This window comes from Chiloscyllium plagiosum, chromosome 3 (genome assembly GCF_004010195.1).
Source record: "Chiloscyllium plagiosum isolate BGI_BamShark_2017 chromosome 3, ASM401019v2, whole genome shotgun sequence".
Lineage (NCBI taxonomy): Eukaryota > Metazoa > Chordata > Chondrichthyes > Orectolobiformes > Hemiscylliidae > Chiloscyllium > Chiloscyllium plagiosum.
This window is the reverse complement of record NC_057712.1, coordinates 108,181,302-108,202,093: the sequence shown is the minus strand read 5'-3', so window position 1 is coordinate 108,202,093 and position 20,792 is coordinate 108,181,302. Positions and strand designations below refer to the sequence as shown.

The window sequence follows — 20,792 nt, the reverse complement described above, 5'->3', positions numbered from 1 at the left end:
AACACGAGGGTGCCACTGCCTCACCGCGAAAACCCTTTCCCCTCTGCCTTGTCGCTGTGTTCCTCTATAAAGCGATCTAACGAGGTCGTAAACCCCCTACTTAACGACCCAAGAAAGGTTTAGAGATAAAGAGAGGCAGATAGAAGAGAGGGAGGAGTGGGGGGAGGTGAAATTCGAACTTGCGAATACAGCCAAATGCATGAAAAGGAAAATCGTGGACTGGGACGGCTAAAAACTGCATGGCCAACAAGCCAGATTACAAGTAGATTCCCCTCGAAACCCCCTGCGGAACCAAGATAGGTCACATCTTTGGCCCGCTTTTCTGCAGATTATGGGTGGAAGATGACAGTAAAGTCGATCTCGTTTTACGGATGTATCTTCCTGTGGATCTAATTGTAAGCATTGAGAGAAAGCAAGCGTTGAACAACAGGGGACACCTCGCACACTTCACACGGTGCTGCACTGATGAAGAATCATTTAATAAACTAACTGCTTCTCCAGAAATCTTCAGTGGCGAATGAATCCTCATACAATTACAGGCAACATTTCTCTTCTACTTTCCAAGATTTCTGTCTTTAAACCAACAGTGGAGGTGTGCTTTAAGAGACCGCACGTTGCAACACAGGCGCCCCCTCAATTGTTCCCTGTACAAAACCTGCAACAGGCTGAGCCCAGCATTTCCGGGTTTCACCTCTGACCTTGACAAGCAGATCGCTAGTTTGATATTTGCACCGGCGGAGAACGACCAAGTGGCCAAACTGCGCATTTTGCCTTCAACTTTGTTCATTGCACAGACATGCCGTTTGAAACAACCCACCGCCTACAATCCGGGCGCCGGGAAGGGGCACTTTTGGGCAAGAATATCCTGCTATTCCTTCGCGGAACATTCCCAATCAGAGTCAACACTGGAGACTGGCGAAAGCCGTGATCGTCATGGAAATGAGTGCAGCGCAAAAAAAAAACAAGCCACGAATATTCACGGTTCACGCTGGACTCAATCCAGCTCCTCAAAGCGGGTGTCGTGGCAGCCACTTTACAAGGGAACTTTTATGTTTTCTCTCTCTCTGCACACACACACTAATCCGTGAGTGCTCCACACACGCCGCCTACCCCCACACCCACCCCCCGCTTCAGTAGAGGGGTAAAAAAAAATGAACTAAACAGGCGGAATTATGCAAACTTACTTGGTGTACGAAAACGTCCACTGGCGTTTCCAACGGGCTGCCTTCTCGGGAAGTCATGGAGATAAACCCGAAACCCATTCTAACGTTGAACCATTTACAGTGGCCTGCTCCCTGCCGGATTAGAGACTCTTCCTTCTCAGTCTGTTTTCCTTTCTCGTCTCCACCACCTTTACCCGCCCCTCCTGGACAATTGCAACACACACGGGAGAGAGGGGGAAAAATAAGAGTTTAATATATTTGATGCAAAAAAGGAGGGGGGAGTAAATCATGAATAAAGTACATTTAAAATATACATATATGTATTTTTACGCTTCTGGCAGGAACGAAAGCGCTTCGCATCGCTTTGGCCATGATATCGATTGTAACCCATGCTCTTGTTACTCCATGTTTGAGATAGCAAATTAAGATGAGCAAACCGTACGTAACTGGAATGCGCCTGGTTTAAAACGGATCCCATCTCCCGCACTATCACACAAGCCTAGCTGCTCTTCCTCCTCTCTTCTCGCGAATCGGAATCAACATTCAACAGCGTCGATCGCGACAGAGGGAAAAAAAAGGTGGAAAAAACTGTCCACTCAAATAAGCTTCGTGTAATACTGAGGAGACTATGGTCGCATCCAGCGTGCTATAACTGTACTCCAATCAAACTTAAGGGGCAGGTGTAGTGTTGCCTTTCACACACGGACTGGGGTTGTGGTGAGCGGGGGGTGGGGAGGAAAAAACTGTGCTAAATCGGACACAAACACTCCACACAATAGCCCTCAGCAAGCTTTTGAAGTGGTGAATAAATGGGGGCGGGTACACACATTTTGGGAGATCTACAACAATAGGTTCGGGAAGAGCCAACCTGCGATCTCTATGAACAGTATGCAAATAAAAAAGGGCCGTTTTCTTAAAAAAAATAACCACACATATTTATATATAGAAAAGAGAGGGAAAAGAAAAGTAACCTTCGGCCATGTTGTCACACAGGCCCCTGTGTCCAAACCCGCCTGATGAGAACTTTTTCCTCGGAGTGGGTAATCTTCTGCATCAATCTGGAGTCATAGGATTCAGTGATGAAAAATGTAGCGATCGCCAATGCCCGCATGGTCTAACGTTCACCTCCCTCCCCCTCCTTCCCCAGGTCCCTTCCCTTCCTGGCCTGGCACACACGTGACTCCTCAATTACATGCCTTCTTGCTGCTAATTACACATCGCAGCCTTTGCACAGGCGGAGCTGCAACCTCCGCTCGAAACTGGCACCGCAGGCAGCAAGCATTAGGGTGCCATACCAACACCACCCAGTCCCCATCCCCCCACCCGCCCCACCAACCCCAACAAAACTCAAACCCTCCGGATTCTTCCATCTGGCTAATTGTCCGACATGTTTGATGGGTCGGTCAGCTCCGTAGCGTTAAAGCTGCAGGGTCTCTCTCTCTCTCTCCTCACGTTCAAGGAAACGTCAACGCACGCAACCCGCACAAAAACGGATCGCCTCTCGTGATAAACACACCATATATCTGGTAACGCCGGGTCACATCCCTTCAAGGGACAACGACAGCGAGCACTCGCCGCCAAGAACATTTGCATGGCCTGGTGACCAATGTTCCTCACGACCAGCGTCCAGCTCCTGATCGTAGGTGGAGGATAGGCATAGGTTAAACACATGGAGGGAAGATTTAAACATCGTGCCAAAAAAACCCACACACACATACCGCCGTCTACCTAGTTTTATTAAATCACGCTCAGATAGAGACATTGGCATTAAAACGATAAGAGAAATCAATGGGTTTCACCAAGTGAGCACCCTGTAACATCACCCCCCCCCCCCCGACACACACACACACACACGCAAGAAAGGTAATATGATTTGAATTTGATATGCCATTTTCAAATGGTCTCTGTTTAAACTATAACACGGTTCGTCAATCACACAAGCCGGACATGATGCCTTCATTTCAGAAGCAGGATGCCACGACCCGTAGGAAGCAATGAGAGACAGCAACGTCCTTTTCCAACATTTTAACCCTGTTGCCTTCAGGGCGCCCGTACCTGGGGACGGCAGAGTTTGGAAACAAAAATACATATCGACCCCAAAGATGATTACCCGTCTGCCACATTCCCTCAGTCTTTTTTGTTGAAAGGAAATTCCCCTCCGAAAAGGGTTCAAAGGTCAAGCATTTGCTTCACTGCCCCTGTTGTGATTTTGAAATACCTTTACTTTGGGAGCTCGCTGGAGACGTGCAGAGCGCGCTTGGGGGAAAAAAGGGCAAAGGCGTGCTGATAAAACGTGGGATTTTTGGTATCAGAACGCGCTGGCCATGCATTGTCTATTACCGTGCGTTTCTGCTCCAAAAAACTGGCCTGACGTGTCGGCGCCAACTTGTCTGACCAATTGTAAGGGGCAGTTTACACTTAAATAACTTGTTTGCCGCTTTAACATCAACGTCCCTTTTTTTTTAAAAAAAAATCATTGCTTGTTTTCGCACAAGTCACACTTTTGTCTCCCAAGCTGTTGGTCAAACATTAGCTACTGGTGTGTTTTTTTAATAAATGTAAATGGTTTGGAGAAGAGAGACGATTCAGTAAAGTGGAAGCTCTCAGTCCTGAAATTCCTTTGAAGTCTTCAACCATAAATTTCCTATAGGTTATTTTAACAGAGCGTGAGCTGAGGCCCAACTCCTACGCGACCTGAGAGTTGAGTTTGTTGGCTTCTCTCAGGCCGAGCTGCTCTGTACCAGAGAAAAACGTCGAACCTTAACAGAACGAAAACTAGCTCCGGTCGTCTTTTACGTGTTTTACAAATACTCGTTTGTTTCGCTGAGATTATTGTCGTTAGAAATCACATGCATCCGATAGAAGCCTAAACTCCCCCTTGTTACCATATATCGCTGACTTCTTCAGGGATTGTAGTGTATTCATTTGCAATCAATAAATGAACAGCAAAGGGAAGGCAGCTGTTGATTTGCGGGCGTCCAGTAAATAATGGGGGGGGGGGGGGGGGGAAGAGTTCCGTTGTATTCGGTTTTAATTTATTCCTTTACTAACAACGTGAGCTGCTTCGAAAACGCGACGCGCGAGCTCAGCGTTCTTCCAAATTCCTGAAATATCTCCGTCAGCAGAACCAGCGGCCAGTTTCCCGCCCCCACCCCATTTAAAAACGTTTGAAAAGGGTGTTTTTTTTTGTTTGCTTTCCAAAACGTGCGCATGAGGGCCTCAATACCCAGATATGGATCAAGAAAATCAAATGACCGCAAACAACTCCGAGCATTCCCAGTTTTGCCTTTTTTATATTTGATGCTCCCTGACTCCGGTCCACAGAAGTGGCTGTTTCAGGCGATTAGGAGAATTAGGATCGGGGCAGCCGGAATGGTCACTGGTGTCAGATGTTATCGAGTCATTCATTTCCTGTGAGAGGACACCAGCCTTTCAAGTCATGCAAAGGTATAACTGGTCAGCTCACATTCCAACTAGAGCTCGCTTCGGGAAGATCAGCGGCGCTGTTCTTTTTTTAAACAAAGAAAGCGATTTTTTTGTTTTAATATAGTATAAAAAACCGCGGCGAATTTAATACCTGGTTGCCAGTAAATATTGGTGTTCACTCGAAGTTTTTTTTGTGTCTTTAATTCCCCAATTCTCACGTGCTAGTGCCTTTCTGGTGGAGGGCAAATTCGATTCGCAGAAAAATCGACGTTTCGGGCAAAAGCCCTTGGTCAGAAATGCCCAGAAACGTCAACTTTCCTGCTCCTCGGATGCTGCCTGACCTGCTGTGCTTTTCCAGCACCACACTCTTGACACTAATCTCCAACATCTGCAGTCCTCACTTTCACCTAAATTTGATTCGGGCTAAAACAGGAACGCAGCGAAAACTTAATAGTGCACCATCACAATTTTACGTGCACTGTTTTTTTTCCTCCAAAGGTGCTGTGATAGTGAGCTTCTCTTATGGGTCAACGCCTATTTTTCCCCCCTGGCATTTCGCCAGATGTGATTTGGTTTTGTCGCGCAAAATATAGCTATTCAGCCCCTCTTCAGTTTTACCTAATTAATTCCTACCGAACAATGTGGGCTTGCCAGCACCGACACATAACGCAGTAAGTTGTATTTAGAAAACACAGCCAGTGTCCCCAGGATGCCCCAGCCAACTGAAGTGTGGTTACGGAGGAGGCACAGGCCTGCGCAGCAAGTGCCTACAAACAGTATGGAGACAATGACCGGATCATCTTCTCACGGCGATTGGTCCAGGAATGTTCCTGCTCTTCTCCGAAGGGTCGCCTCCCGGGAGGGTAGACAGCGCCTCGAATTCTTGTCTCACTCAGCGAAAGGCTTTTCCGATAGTGTAGCACTCCCTCAGCACTGCACCGACCCGCGGGACTCGGGCTGCCCGGGGGAACATACAGGAAACCTAATGATTCTGCGGCGGGTGAGCCAAACTCGATCCCCAGCCAAATGTGTGAAATCTGTGCACAATTTGTAAAAGTACTAACAACGGAAACTCTTAATACCTCTAAGGTACCACAGCACATGAATCATCTGTCTTTTCTGAAATTGGGAAGAATAATCGTTTCGTTTTTGTGAGTACAATCGCTGCCAATATCCAACATCTATTCTGTCTTGCATACATTTCGTTAGGATTGGTACATTTCAGTTCATGTGAGCGTTTGAAAGAAACGTTTATAAGAACAAATATAGGTGGAAATATTAGTTTCCGATCTGCAATGTGTTTTTTAAAAAAAGCTTCGTTGATCAAAATACACGCGTGTGGGGGTTTGTTTCAACAGGTCAATCGCTACGATGTAAGTAAGGTTCTTTTTCGAAATTAACTCAAACATGAATGAATGAAAATGAAATCACAATGCGCGGCACTGCCTGGGAGGTGGGTATGTACAAGCGATCCGGAGATCTCAGTCGTGCTGTTAAATTAAACCGGAACGCGTCCTTTCCAAGCCTGAAGACCAGTTCAGTGCTTGACGTGGGAGCAAGACTTTACTTTCTTCCACCCCCTGTGAAACTGATCGGGAGTGTGACGGACAGTGCGTTCCCTTCAGCCTGACCCCTATTCCACTAGTGAGTTAAACACACACACACACAGAATGAGCTGTTCTAGCAATTCCCCCTGCTCCTTTGAAATCCTCGCTGTAAACTTCCCACTACACCGAGCTGACCTTATCTGGGAAGGACTGGACCTGGGGGTTCGAAAATTAACTTCCGCGAACTGTCCCCACGCCTCAATCCTACCCCCTGGGAGAGGGCGTGGGGGGGCGCCTTAGGGAACTGGATAGTTTGATCCAGGGACTGTTACCTTCCGACAAAGTGAGACTCACCTGGTGACATTCAGGATTCTATTCCATCACTCCCACCCTAAAGACAAAACATCCTCAAAGACACTTGGCCCACTCCTCCTTGCTTTGGTGGGGCCCACACCCGAATCTCGCGGTGGGCGGCCCCGGGGAATAGAGAGAGAGGCCATAAGCCGCCTCGGCTGCAAAACTGGAGGAACCTTACTGTGTATAGCACCTCCCTCTCTTCCCATACCTGGCTGATAACCAGGTCTCTGAATATCCAGATATTTTCAGCGGAAGTTGCAGGGAAAACTGAACGGACAGCACGGAAACAGACCCTTCGGTCCAACTTGTCCATGCCGACCAGATATCTCAAATTAATCCAGCCCCACTTGCAATGTTGAATCTCAGCAAATGCAACACAGTTGAGACGCTATGAGCAGCAGTCCCCAACGTATCGCCATCATTGCCTGCGACCTCGAAGCAATGCCTTTGAGGCAGAAAACTTAGTTTGTATTTTTTCAGCAAGTTACAAGTTCCGCCCCTCCACATCTTTAAAATAAAGTAATCGGATCTATACGGCCCAGTTAAAGAAAAAGCAGGAAGCATGAACGGATTCTGTCACAGATGCCGCCGCGCTCAGCACCAGCTCGGTACTGAACGCGAAATCGGAAATCTCAGCGAACTCTCGACTTCCGCACAGACGGTCGGTGAGGGATGAAACCTGAGCGCTTGTGTCAGAATTGGCCCAGGTCTCCCCCCCCCCACCCCACCTCGAGCGGCTTCGGTGAAGCGGATTCGGACTCCGCACTGGAGGGAGGGGAGAGACAGACAGAGTGGCGATTGGGTGCCTTTTTGATAACGCTCTGGGGGGGGGGGGGGGGAAAGGTGGTTGGAGCGGGCAGGAGGTGACCCGATAGACCGTTTCTGATATCGAAGTGCCTCCGGAATTTCGCTCCACCCTCACTGTTTTCCGTCAGACTTCCCTCTCGGTGTTGTGGCCCAGAATGGGAGCGGCGCTAGTCCACATCACTGCGGTTGCGATTCGGTGATAACGGGCCCATTCGGTAGTTCCTCCCCGAGCGGCAAAGCGTACGTCCCAAGCAGTGGACTGGCCACGACATTCCTGGGATTAAGGCGGAATTATTCGTTAAATCGAAATAGACGCGACTCGCTCCCGTTGGAGTGAAGCGTGATGGAGATTAAGATTCACTGCAGCCGTGATCGAGTTGGAGCGTACTGGATTTCCCGCTGCATGTTTGGTGCTGCTTATGTTTGTTTGTGAGTAGTCATCACGGTGCAGTATTGTTTTATTGAAAACTACCACAGGGAAAAAAAAAGAAATAAATACAACTTGTTGTAGCCATAACAAGTGTTCATCCCGTTAAAATTAGGAATCAAACAATTCTTTGAGTCGTTTGGTAGATTATTAATATGAATCCATAGACTCGCACAAACAAAACTTGCTGGAAAAACTCAGCAGGTCGATGAGGAGAATCAGAGTTAATGCTTCGGATCCAGTGACCCTTCTTCCCAACTGTTCTTTACAGGCACTGGACTTTTCCACGAATTTCTGATTTGGTTGTTTTCTGATTGCCAGCATCCATAATTCTTTTGGATTTTTTTTTTCCTATCCCGAGCATATCTGTTTTATTCGCTGCCGGACTGGCTTCACCCAAGCATCCGGCTCAGTCCCTTTAAATTCCACTGACTGCTATTTTAAACCAGGCTCCCTGGAGCTGGAAAATGCCGATCTTTAAGATCAGCGGGAGCACCCAGAGAGCGGTCAGGTCAGTTCAGCTGTGCAGAGTTTTGAACACCCCAAGGCCCCCAGCATCGGCACCTCCACATCATTGAACAACCTCAGCAAACGTATCGTAATTAAAACAAAAACGAACAGAAACCCAATCGCATTTAAAAAAAAACCCTTCCACAGATGCGTGTTCGAGCCCAGTTTCCGTACTGCCTGAACGTATGAGCTGGTGTTGGGCCTAAAATGAGAAACTGGGAGGAGCTCATCTGAATGAGCTGAGGGCTGGGGAAAGTGGGCGAGTGTCAGAACAGCGGCAGATCCCTTTAGTTTCAGCGCGACCGAGGTTCGACTTGTTCGTTTCCACCGCCTCAGTGACACACCGTGTGGAACACTCAGCAATGGCAATACATGGTTTACACAAGTACAGGAAACAGCTAAAATATACTGCAGTTTTATTGCAAGTAACGGTCCTTCTACCGACAATTCCGGTGTATGCACCCAGCATTAATGGCAGCAGGAATAATAACATTTTGGACCAATGTCTGGATGGAAACTTGGAAGAATGAGCCTGTTTGTTTCTCCCATCGTTGATCCAGGATCGCACCCTGAACCCCGAGCGAGTACGCGGAGGAAAGGATAGCTCGCTCCCGGGGGAAAAGCCTGTTTGTTTCTCCCATCGTTGATCCAGGATCGCACCCTGAACCCCGAGCGAGTACGCGGAGGAAAGGATAGCTCGCTCCCGGGGGAAAAGCAGAGCATTCTTCCGCCTGGGTGGCTGGCCGTCCTGTCATCTGCACAGAGGTGTAACTCCGGTCTTCCGGTGCAGCATCACACTTCGGAAACCGAGGCTAACTTCAGGATAGCTAAAGCCCGAAGTCAAGATCAGGCACCGGGAAACTTCCAAACTAAAGGAGACGGGAGGAAGCGGTTGGGAATCAGAAGGGAAAAAAAATCACAAGGATGGGCGATGGGAAATACTCAAATTTATTGGAATCAATGGGATGGAGATATAAAGAAAACCCAAGTCTGGATCCCCGACTGTCCGTCAAACAACCACTTTACCGGATAAAAGGTTTTATTTTCATTCGGTTTCGAAATTCCCTCCGGGGAGGGAGCGGCTGGAAACGAAATGCGCCCTATCAAGGCCAGCATCGAGGTGATGGGTCGAACGGTCGCCTTCTGCGCTGTGATGCTGTTGCTGCTACCTCCGGGCTTTACCCGCCTGCATGATCTAACCCGGGTAAAACACATCGCAGCAGGATAGCCGCCCCCGGGGGACGCCCCACTTTCTGAATCCTGCTGCAATCTCAAGGCGCCTCTGTGCTCAGCACCATCCTTCCACCCGCGGACGGCCAGCTCCCCTCAAAGCCAGAATCTCTCCGAGACGCCAGGATAGTGCTTTGAAACGATTTGCATCTGAAATGTTTCTCAAACCTTCATTCCCTCCCCCCGACACAATGTGCGGGAGGCCCGGGTTGAGCCGCACATTTGCCATTGGAATTGGACAACTTGCCCAGACATTGAAGTCAAGTTGAAGTCATTTCGGTGCTCCGTCTCGGAAGTACGAGTTCACCTTGGCTGGTCCTGCCGTTGCCGTTGAAGCTGCTCCTTCATCTCATGGTGTTAACGGAACCGTTCCGACTCGAGAAAACAGCGGCCATCTCTTCACGTAGAGAGCGAGCCTCTGCACCGGGTGAACGGGAAACGGAGACCGGCGTGGCTGACAGCTCGTCGGTTTGACGATTTAATGGCACCGGCTTAGAGATCTTCTCGCTCACTTCCTCTCCTTACCACACTTTCACAGGGATGAGGTTATTTGTGTGAAACGGTCAGCGAATGCCAGAGGCAGGGATTGTCGCAGAGTAACATCTGACCAGAGCCGAGCCCCTCGGTTACCTGCCTGGATAGGCTGGGGGAGGAGACAAGAAGCTGGAAGCCTAACAGCGCAAAGTTGCCCCGTAACACCGAGGGGACTGCGGTTGTCGCTGCTTTCTCGCTGTCTCGATTCCGAGGAAAGGAGCCGTGCATCAGCCTCGCGTCTGTAAAAGTGACTCCTTCCAACTTCTCGGCCCCAGCAACAAATAAGACGCTGTTCTTGAGGAAGAAAAGTTAGACATGTCATCTCTGCCCTTCCAGCTTCACATCCATTTCACGTCCCCGCTGATACTTGATAAAACGTTTCTAACACCACCCAAGGCTGCCTGTGGGATTAGCAACAATTGCAATTAATGCAACAATCTATGAATGACCATTTCCAGTTAACGGAGGAACGGATTTCACACTTTCTTGTAACGAATGACCACATTTAATGGGTTCAAAGTGGATTTTAATATAATCGACTGGAGGAGGTAATGTTAATATGCCGCAGCCCTATCGTTAACGCACCGTTGCGTGAAATTGGTGGACTCGCCTGTCCCCGAACCCTGTTGGGGATATCCGTGTGTGCAACAAATCCACCGCCCGTGGAAAGCACGCATTGGGGGCGGGCTCTTGCACACGGTTTCATTCATCGCCCGAGCCGCCAACAGCCGGGACATGGATTGGCGATTGCTTCAGTCTGGAACACGATCCCAGTTGATCACGACTGCAGCAGAATTGGAGAATAAACTTCGCAGCCGTGTCCCTGTTGGAATTCCGTGAACGTGGAAGCGGAGCTGCCCAATTGCCGGTCATTAACCCCGCACCTCCTTCCCTTGCAGCGCGGGGCTCATCATTTTGCCCGCAATTATCGACTTCTGTTTACGACGGTGTTAAATGGAAAGTTCGGAGGCACAGTAGGCCTGGGGTCGCCTAGAAACTGCGTTATATTTTGATTTTTTTTAAAACAAGCAGTCCCTGCTGTCTAACACCGAGAGCCTTTTTGCCGCAGTTAAAATGGTCGATCTAGACTGTTTCACAGTCCGTGTTCTATTTTGCTGAGCATCTTATTATCACAACCACACTGCACGATTTTTTATCATCTATTAATAAAGCAGTACACCCTCCGTTTATGTAAACATTTAACGTAGTAGATAAAGCAGAACGTTGTGACAACGCAATAAAAGGCGGCCGTTTGGTCCATCGTCTGTGAGGTGGTTTACTGACTGGTGCCCACTCTCCTACCTTTTTCCCGTAACTATGTAACTTCCTATAAAACTCTGCCTTTTCAAATACTTTTGAGATATTCAATGGGAAATCAAAGTTATCTCCAAGCAGGGAGGTGGAGAAGTAAATGTTTCGGATAGAAACTTTCTTGGGGGGGGGGGGGGGGTGGGAGAAAGAGAGCTGGCTGATGAGGTGGGTAAAGAGAACAGAGGTAGAGGGTACGACCTGTTTGGTCGATGGGAGGAATGAAACCAGTTGACACCTGGAAGGGGGATGAAAGGAAGGTGGAGGGGCTGGGAAGGGAGGGTATTGGAAATTGAAAATCTCAAAAATGTTCAGTCCTCTGGGCTGTAGGCTGCCCAGGTCAGAAGATGAGGTGTTGTTCCTCCAACTTGCAGTCTGAGCCGCTGTGACAATGGACGAGGCCAAGGATGGTCATGGCGGAGAAGGAATGGGAAGGGTAGTTTACATGGGTGGTGACCGGGAGGGCAGGTTAGCCCTTGCAAGTTCCACCGAGATGCTTAGCGAAACATGCTGAGTTTATCTTTGGTCTCACTGATGTAGTGAAGATCACATTGGGAGCTCCTGATGCAGTAAACTAGATTAGAGGAGAGGTAGGTGAACCCCTGTTGCACCTGGAAGGACAATTTGGGGGCCTAGATGAAGGTGAGGGGGGTGGTGTACCAGTAGGAGCAACATCTCATCTTCTGCCTGGGCAGCCTACACCACAGAGGATTCAACATTGAGTTCTCTAATTTCAAATAACCTGCCTTCCCACATCCGGACTCCCTTCCGGTTACCAACCAGAGTCACTCCTCCCATTGACTAACCAGATTGTACCCATTACCTGAGTTCACTTATCCCTACCTCACCACCCCACCCCCATTTACATTCAGCTCCCCTTAGACCCACCCCCAGTCCTAAAGAAGTGTAATACCTCAAACATTGACTTCTCTACCTCCCCCTGCTGCCTGCCTTGCTGGATTCTTCTAGTGTCCTGCCTATCTACCTTGGATTTCAGCATCTGCAGTTCTTTTGTCTCAAAAGTATCTGCCTCCATGGCATTTTGGGGTAGTACATTCCAGACCTGAACCACTAGAATTAATTTGTCATATCCCTTCTTTGATTAATTAATTAGGGCGGCACAGTGGCTCTGTGGTTAGCACTGTTGCCTCACAGCGCCAGGTTCAATTCCAGCTTCGGGTGACTGGCTGTGTGGAGTTTGCACGTTCTCCCCGTGCCTGCGTGGGTTTCCTCTGGGTGCTCTGGTTTCCTCCCACAATCCAAAGATGTGCAGGGCAGGTGAATTAGCCATGCTAAATTTTCCGTAGCATTAGGCAGAGGGGAAATAGGTCTGGATAGGTTACCCTTTGGAGGGTCAGTGTAGACTGGTTGGGCCGAAGGGCCTGTTTCCACACCGTAGGGAATCTAATCTAAAGAAGTGCGTCCTCTTGTTATTGATCGTTTCAGGCATGGAAATGTTTCATGATTTTGAATATTTCAATTCTGATTGCAGTGAATTCATCAGTGGTTTTCTTGAGGGGAAAGCTGAGAGGCAAAGTAGCAACACAAGAATGTTCAAAACAGTTTGAGACACCATCCTCTTCTCTGGTAAATGATATCTCTCTCTCTCTCTCTCTCTCTCTCTCGTCTAGTGGACAGAATGGGACACAATACTCTTCGACATTCAACAGAACTTCTTTGCTCTCTTTCTTAGTATCCCTAGACATGAACTTCAAATGTTGAGTATGTTAAACACAAACAACCTGTTATTTACATTAAACGATGCTAATGTACAAAAGCATCAGGGGTATTTTTGCTTTTTTTAAACAAGTCAAGGACAGCAAGCCACATTGAGCTATTATGACCATTTAACAAAAACATGACCAAAAAGTGCTTTCAAGAAGTGTCTTAAAAAGTAGAAAAGCACAGGAGGTTAAAAAAAAAAGGCTGAATGGGGGAACTCCAGGGAGGTTCGGCCCATACAGCGCAAGACATTACCATCAATAGTGGAGCATTCAAACTCATATGCTCAAGAGGCCAGAGTTAGAGAGAGGAAGTTAGAGAGAGGGATTGTGAAGATGCAGGAGATCATCAAGATAGGGCTTGTAGGATTTTGAAATACATGGAAATTTTAAAAAGCACGAAGCGGTGTAGCTCAGTGAGCACAGGCAAAATGGGTGAGCGGAACTTGATGTGAGTAAGGGGATGTAAAGCAGAACTTTGTATGATGGAAGAATGCTTCCTTTCTTTCCTCAATGCGATAGACCGGAGCCCCCCCGAGGAGTCATCAACAGAATGGGAAAGTTGGAAGATTGCAAAAGCACGGATTAGAGTTTCAGCAGCAGATTAGCAGAGACAGGAGATGGAATTGATGATATTATGATTGTGGAAATAAGCTGGATTTTAGTTATGGCATGCCATATGATCAGATACTCATCTTGGCTAAGCAAACATCAAATGGTTTCCGAGAGGAGGGATATACTTTGTATCTCAGTAGCAGAGATCAAATATATTAACTTTGATCTTCTTTACATAAGTAGGTGGCACAGTGATGAGCACTGCTGCCTCAGTGTGAGGGAGCTAAGTTTGATTCTAAGCTCAGGCACCTGTCTGTGGAGTTTGCATGTTCTACCTTTGTGGGTTTCTGCTGGGTGCTCTGGTTTCCTCCCACAATCCAAAGTTGTGCAAGCTATGCAGATTAGCCATGGAGATGGAGAACAGTGGGGGTGGGGGATGCTCTTTGCTGGGTTGGAGCAGGCGGAATGGTCCAAGTGGCCTCTATTTGTACCGTAGGAATTCTATGATATAAAAAAAAGTGTGCTCACTTACGTAACATCAAGTACTATGTTGATTGATAGTAGAGGAATCTGGAATGCTGGTGGCGAGATAAGGCTGGGTTATCAATTTGATCTGGGAGAACGTGAGGACTGCAGATGCTGTAGATCACAGCTGAAAATGTGTTGCTGGAAAAGCGCAGCAGGTCAGGCAGCATCCAAGGAGCAGGAGAATCTATGTTGTTTCGGGCATGAGCCCTTTTTCAGGAACTTCCTGAAGAAGGGCTCATGCCCAAAACATAGATTCGCCTGCTCCTTGGATGCTGCCTGACCTGCTGCGCTTTTCCAGCAACAAATTTTCAGCAGTATCAATTTGATGCGTAAACTGACAACATATTTGGATGATGTTATGGAAGGGCATTATTCTGATGAGAAATAGGATGGAGCCAGAAACTGGCAAGTGTTCCAATAGTGAAGTACTGGAGGAGGAAGAGTTGGTAATTCAAGTGATTCACTGGCTATGACTAGATAAATAAGGACAACCAAAGGTTCTGAGGAATATTTATGGAAAGAGGTATCCAAGTGTAGAAACATGGGCTGAGAGCTCCAGCATTTAAGAGCAAAATAAGGAAGACTTGAACCACTGAAAGCAAGAAGCAGAGGTTTAGAGGGGGATGAGTGGAGAATGACACGAACTGGAAGAAAAGGTTGAATATGTTGAAATGTTGTAGGAACAACTTTGTTCCTGAGTTTGCTCAGAGATGGAGAATTATTGAAAGATGGCAAAGCCAAAACTCATGTTGCATTCGAAATCTGGTTCTCTCATAAAAGGGGAACACCAAACTATCAAATTTGTTTTCCAGCCTTCACAAAAAAGGTGCCACCACTGTCAATTCTCCTGTACCCACTAAAAGCATACCAAGGTGATGACTGACTTATTTTAAATTTCAGGTCTGTGTAGTATCTCGATATTTCAAATTTCAATTGTATTTTAAATGTTGCTTAAGTGTTGTTACAAGAATTTCTGAGTCATCCACCTTTTCAATGAGTGATAGACTCCCATCACACGCTGGATGAAAAAAAAAATTCCTCCACTTTCTTAGCCTTCTACCTCTAATTTTAAATCTATGCCATCTGGTTTTGACCCCTCTACAAATGGAACAAATGTCTTCCTATCCGACCCATCGATGCCCCTTAAAATCTTATACACCTCTCTTATTAGGTCCCCCCTCAACTTCACTTCTCAAAAAAGGTATACAACCCCAGCCTACCTTATATTTCCTCATAGTTCAATCACTTGGAGCTTAGTCAGCAATCTAATAAACTTCCTCTGCACACTCTAGCACAATCACACCCTGCCTATGAATGCACAAAGCAGAACTGTGTTCTAATCCAATTCTTGTCTAACCAACTTTTTACACCACTATAGTTTGTCAGAAGTCAGGGCTCCCATTAGCTAGATGGACAGTAAGGATGTTTTACCCCTTTAGGAATGCTTTGAGGTCAGTCTGAAAACTCAATAGAAAAGCTTTCTTCAATAACGATATTCGGAATGGAATGATTGGTTTGAGAATCTGGCATCAAGCATTAGTGCCTCAATGCTAGGCATGCTGACATAGGAGAAGACATTGCTGTTGGATTAATGTTTCATGTCACCAGATTTAGAGGATCTTTGGAAAATAATGCTAGTTGAGCTTCTCCATTGATCAATAGAATCACCACATTCATCATCATTGAGTTGTGGTAGAAGGGTAGATTATAGAGACTCAACCAAGATCCATTAAATCAATTCCCCCTCCCTTCAATTGCAATTAGGAATAATTATAAAAATATCAGAATGTTATAGCCCATTACGGCTTTCAAATTTCTAAAATACTCATTATCTTGCCTTACATAATTACTGTCCTAATCATTCCTAAAAATCGATTCCCACTCATTTCTCATCATGTGAGAATCCAACCAAATCAAAGAGAAGTCTGTTATCACTTTTCTAAGGTATTTGGGACTGAGCAACAAATGCAGTCTCCATAGTCGTGTTTTAGTGAATTGGAAAATGAAATGTGTTGGGTGATGAGAAACGTGTGTACAATGGCACGTGAAAATAGTAAGAATATTGAAGATTATGAAGATATTATATAAGGATGGGATAAGGTCAGGAAAAAAAAAAGTGGTGGATGGTGCATTAGAAATCAGCAGCTATAGTGATAACATTGGTTTTCGAATTCATCCCAAGCTGGGCTCCAAATTAATGTCTTAGATCCTAGGATTCTGATCAAGCAAATAGCTAGAAGCTCTAGTCCAGAATTGGCACAGTTGAGTTGGATATCTTTGGTCTCGTAGTAAAAGGACAGGTTAGCTCAATGACTGGTTTGTGATAGAGTAACACAAAACAGCCTGGATTCAATTCCCACAGTGCCTGAGGTTACCAGTAAGGATTCCCTCCTCAACATTTCCCCTCCCTGTGCCACAAGAAGCCACTAAGAAGGATTTAGAAATCTAGTTTCAGTTTAAAGATGTGAAGAAATCAGATGTCAATAAGAGGCTTCGAGAATGAGTGACTTGGATTTTCATATTAAACTGACACCAGTTGCCTCTCTCTAATGAAAGAACAGCCTTCTGGTCTGGTTCATTCTTATGGCAGTGGTCATGGAAATGTTTTCTGTACGATCCCTTTTGTCCACAAAACAAACCCATGTTCATGTACCTACCAATAAAAAAGGATAGCGATTGATATGAATTATGAAGGAAGATTTAGGAGAGACTTAGAATTTATCTAATCAGCTTGTTCAGAGATGTTATTACACACCTTTTGGGGGGTGGCGTCGATAAAAATGGAAAACGCATAGCAAGTCCAGCAGCATCAGAAAAGCAGGACATTCGACATTTCGGCCAGAACCGTTCATCAGGCTTTTTCCAGCTCCACATTTTATCGACCCCGACTTCCCAGCATCTGCAGTCCTCACTACCTCCAAATTACACACCTCTTGAGCAGGTGGAACTGGAACGCAGATCCCCTGGCTCTGAAGTAGGGACACTATCCATGCGCCACAACAGCCCTCTAGCAGAGACTTGGAGATCTCGTTTCAATTCAAGGTTAATCGGATGTGAAGTAGTAAGATGCCAGTAAGTGGTCGTGAGAATGAGTGACTTGGAGCCACATTCATTCATAAAACCGGGTGATGGTTATGAGATCTTTGAGTGAAGGCGGATTTGGTCCAACAATATCTGCCATGTTTATGTCTGTCGAGATAGAGCTAAATGGGGAGAACAAAAACAGCGGCATTTGTTGTAATCGTTTTTGTTTTAAAGAAGCCTAACTGCATGCGTCAGAAATTGCATTTCACTCTCGGGTTTGGTGACAGCATTAGAAGTTCAGAAGCGAACGAGTTTGCGGGTACCTTGAATGATTTGTGACTGAAGCGTTGGGAATAAAAAGCACAAGTAGAATTTCTTAGAGAATAGCTTTCGTTATTTATTCGGGAATCAGGAAGTGACGCAAAGGATATTCCTGGTTCTATGACAGAAAACTTTCCCTCAACGTGTTTGCTTGTAGTGGCAGGAATCCTGCAGCTTTCAGTTCGGTGTTGACGAGCATGGACAATCAACATTGGCGAGGGGGCGGGGGCTTTCCTCACCTGGAAGGCAATTCGGAGCAAGATTGCTTCCTTTCCTATATTCAACCTTAAAATCTTGGAATCCATGACTTCCATTGAGTCCCTACAGTGCAGGGAGAAACTAGCTATTCAGCGAATCGAGGGCACTGACTCTGAAGGACATCCCAGCCAGACCCATTTCCTTCCAAGTAACCCTCATTTACCGAGGTACACATCCCTGCACACATGGCCAGTCCACCGAACCTGCACCTCCTTAGACGGTGACCCGAGGATGGGGTCGAACCCAGTCCGGGGCGCTGGGAAGTAGTAGTACTAACTGAGCTACCGCGCCGCCCTCGCCTCAGGTATTCGCTAACTCGGTGCAAATTAAAAATTCCTCCTGGCGTTCTTTGAGTTGAGGTCGAAGTCGATCAAGTAATTTTTTCCCCCTCAGCGTCTTCGCGGTTTGCAGTTGTATTGTAATGTTTCAAGTCCCTATGAGCAACCTCAGCACCTCCTTCCACATGATGAATCAGGAAGTGGCAGGGCGCGGCAGCTTGCCAGCGGGTTTTGGATCTTGCCGTTTTATGTAAATATACGCAGCGGAGAAAGTCAATGCAAAATAATAGTCTCAGCATTCTTCAGAGAATCTGACGATATCTTGTAAAGAACGAAACTAAAGAACCGGGAGTCGGTTGTTAACTTAAACCTTCTCAGTTATGAGATATTTTGTATTACCATTTACCAATATTGCGAAACAGTGAGCAGCGGCCGGAAAGTTCAATTGCGACATTTTATATCGTTTTAGTCAAAGCGGATTTATTGCAGAAAAGCCAATAAGTTTTAGCGCAGAACCAGACCGTTTGGCCTGTCCAAACTTTACTAACCCTTTGCTCCACAGGATCCCCTAATCTAACCTCAAAACCTTTCATGCTTTACTTGAACTTTGTTTCGTCAAACTTTCTAATTGTCTCAAAATAACTTAGGAACTTTACTACAGATGAAGAATAATTGTATATTGCACTTGACACCAAAACGATTTCTAACTTATCTTGTAAGTCTTAACATTTCAAGTTAACCTATTTTATAGCTTGCATACTTTTACTTCGCTTTAATTTAAAGCACTTCTAAAAATATCCCTTTTCCACTGTTTCCTACTCTACGATTTCCCAGTTAGCGCGGAGAAACAGCCCTCAAAAACACTCCCACTTCTTTTTTTCATTGAATTTTCCAAGTACAAGGTAGCTGTCCAGAAGAATAATACTTTTTACGACATAAATTTTCTTGCAAGAAACCTGTATCCTAATCGAAACAAACCTTGCAGTTGTTACCTCACTAAATCCCAAATCGCTTTATCACGGAAGGTTTGGGATTTATCATTGTTGTACAGCAAGAAATGTTTTTGTTTCTATTTTTTTGCCATTCACTAATGTAATGTGGACATCACTGGCTGGACCACTATTAATTGCATATCCCTGGTTATCCTTGAGAAGATGGTGGCGATGAGCAAACTGCCTTGTTGAATCACTGCAGTTCATTGGTATGGTAGACCCACCATGCCAATGGGGAGGGGCTGAGGAAACTTCCAAGAGTTCTATTTCTAGTCTATTGTGTGACTTTTCACTTTTGTTTTATTCATTCTATTTGGGTGGGAATGGGATTGTGCACCACATTTCACCTGCAGCCACAGCAGTAAATACTTTTCAAAGATGTAATCAAACTGAAATGATGCAATATATCATTGACAACAAACATCGAGATACTGCCCAATTCCTGGAGAACAGGCAATTTGAGTGTTTGGACTTTTCTGCTACTTCAGGATTCTTCTCACCCATAATGGTAATATTGCTGTTTCTGTCTAAAGGAAACATACTTTCAATCAGAATCTTGATGGTATTATTATTTATTAGATTCAGTTAATTTATACAGTAGCTAATAATTTATATAGTGCATTAGGTACTTAACCATAATCTATTAAGGCATCTATTAGAGTGATTACATCACATGGCCATGCTAAATTGCCCGTAGTGTTAGGTAAGGGGTAAATGTAGGGGTATGGGTGGGTTGCGCTTTGGCGGGTCGGTGTGGACTTGTTGGGCTGAAGGGCCTGTTTCCACACTGTAAGTAATCTAATCTAATCTAATGATTGGGACCAATCCATATCTAGCACAGTACAGTTCATGGAGCAGCCTCCATGAACTACTGTTGCATCATTCTCCACCAGACTATGGCTATCTAACTAACTGATTCCACGTTGAATATAAATATTAGCTTTTTGTCAGTCATGGTTCAGTGTAAACATTTGCCTCCAACTCAATCTTGCCGTTTCAAGAACTACTTGTGAGATGAATACATAATCTAAGTTGACAAAGGGAGTGCTGTACTGCTGAAAATGCTGCCTTAGAGTTAGAGTTAGAGATGTACAACACGGAAACACATCTTTTGGTCCAACTTGTCCATGCCAACCAGATATTCTAATTAAATCTAGTCTCATTTGTCAGCATTTGGCCCATATCTCTCTAAACTCTTCCCTCTTCATGCACCCATCTAGATGCCTTTTAAAATGTTGTAATTGTACCAGCCTCCACAACATTTTCTGATAGCTCATTCCATACATGCACCACCCTCTGCATGAAAAAGTTGTCCCTTCAGTCCCTAATTCCTCATCGCTGCTCTCGGATGAATATACAAGATCCTGTAACAGTATGAAGACAGGAATTTTCCTCAATGTCCTGGCCAGTTACCCCAAATCACCCTTACTCAAAAACAGTGTTGGTTTATTGCATTTGTTTAATTGGTCACTTTCCCTTTACTGTTGCAATATTACTCACTTCACAAGTATTTAATTAGCTATGAATGTCAAGATGTTAATACAAATTCTTGTTTAAAGTCACGGTTTTCTGCAGTTAACCTCATTTGACAATTCTATTTTAAAGTTCCACAAATGTAATGTGTGCAAAATAGAATTGGTTTGTGCGGTGAACATTAATCCCTGCCTATGTGACAAAGTTCAGTTCCTAAATTCTGCAGTTATTTGATCTCAGCCTGTGGCAAAGATACTTCATATGACCCTAGTATCCTTGAAAAGGAGGGAAACAAAGAATGGGTGATCTACACTCTGGCTACTGATTACAATA

The 20,792-nt window shown here is 45.7% G+C and overlaps 1 protein-coding gene across 6 annotated transcripts in view; it reads right to left on the bottom strand.

Annotated features, from left to right (window-relative positions):
- LOC122548410 (protein lin-28 homolog B-like) overlaps positions 1-20,792 on the bottom strand; it is a 252,926-nt gene that overhangs the window by 201,003 nt on the left and 31,131 nt on the right. For 4 of the 6 annotated variants that reach the window (XM_043687022.1, XM_043687023.1, XM_043687026.1 and 1 more), the window contains exon 3: positions 1,185-1,366. In XM_043687022.1, the coding sequence (XP_043542957.1) occupies positions 1,185-1,366 (182 nt within the window). Of the gene's footprint in view, positions 1-1,184; positions 1,367-1,610; positions 1,674-2,134; positions 2,200-20,792 lie in introns of those variants that run through there. The other 2 variants (XM_043687028.1, XM_043687027.1) reach the window with 2 other exon arrangements.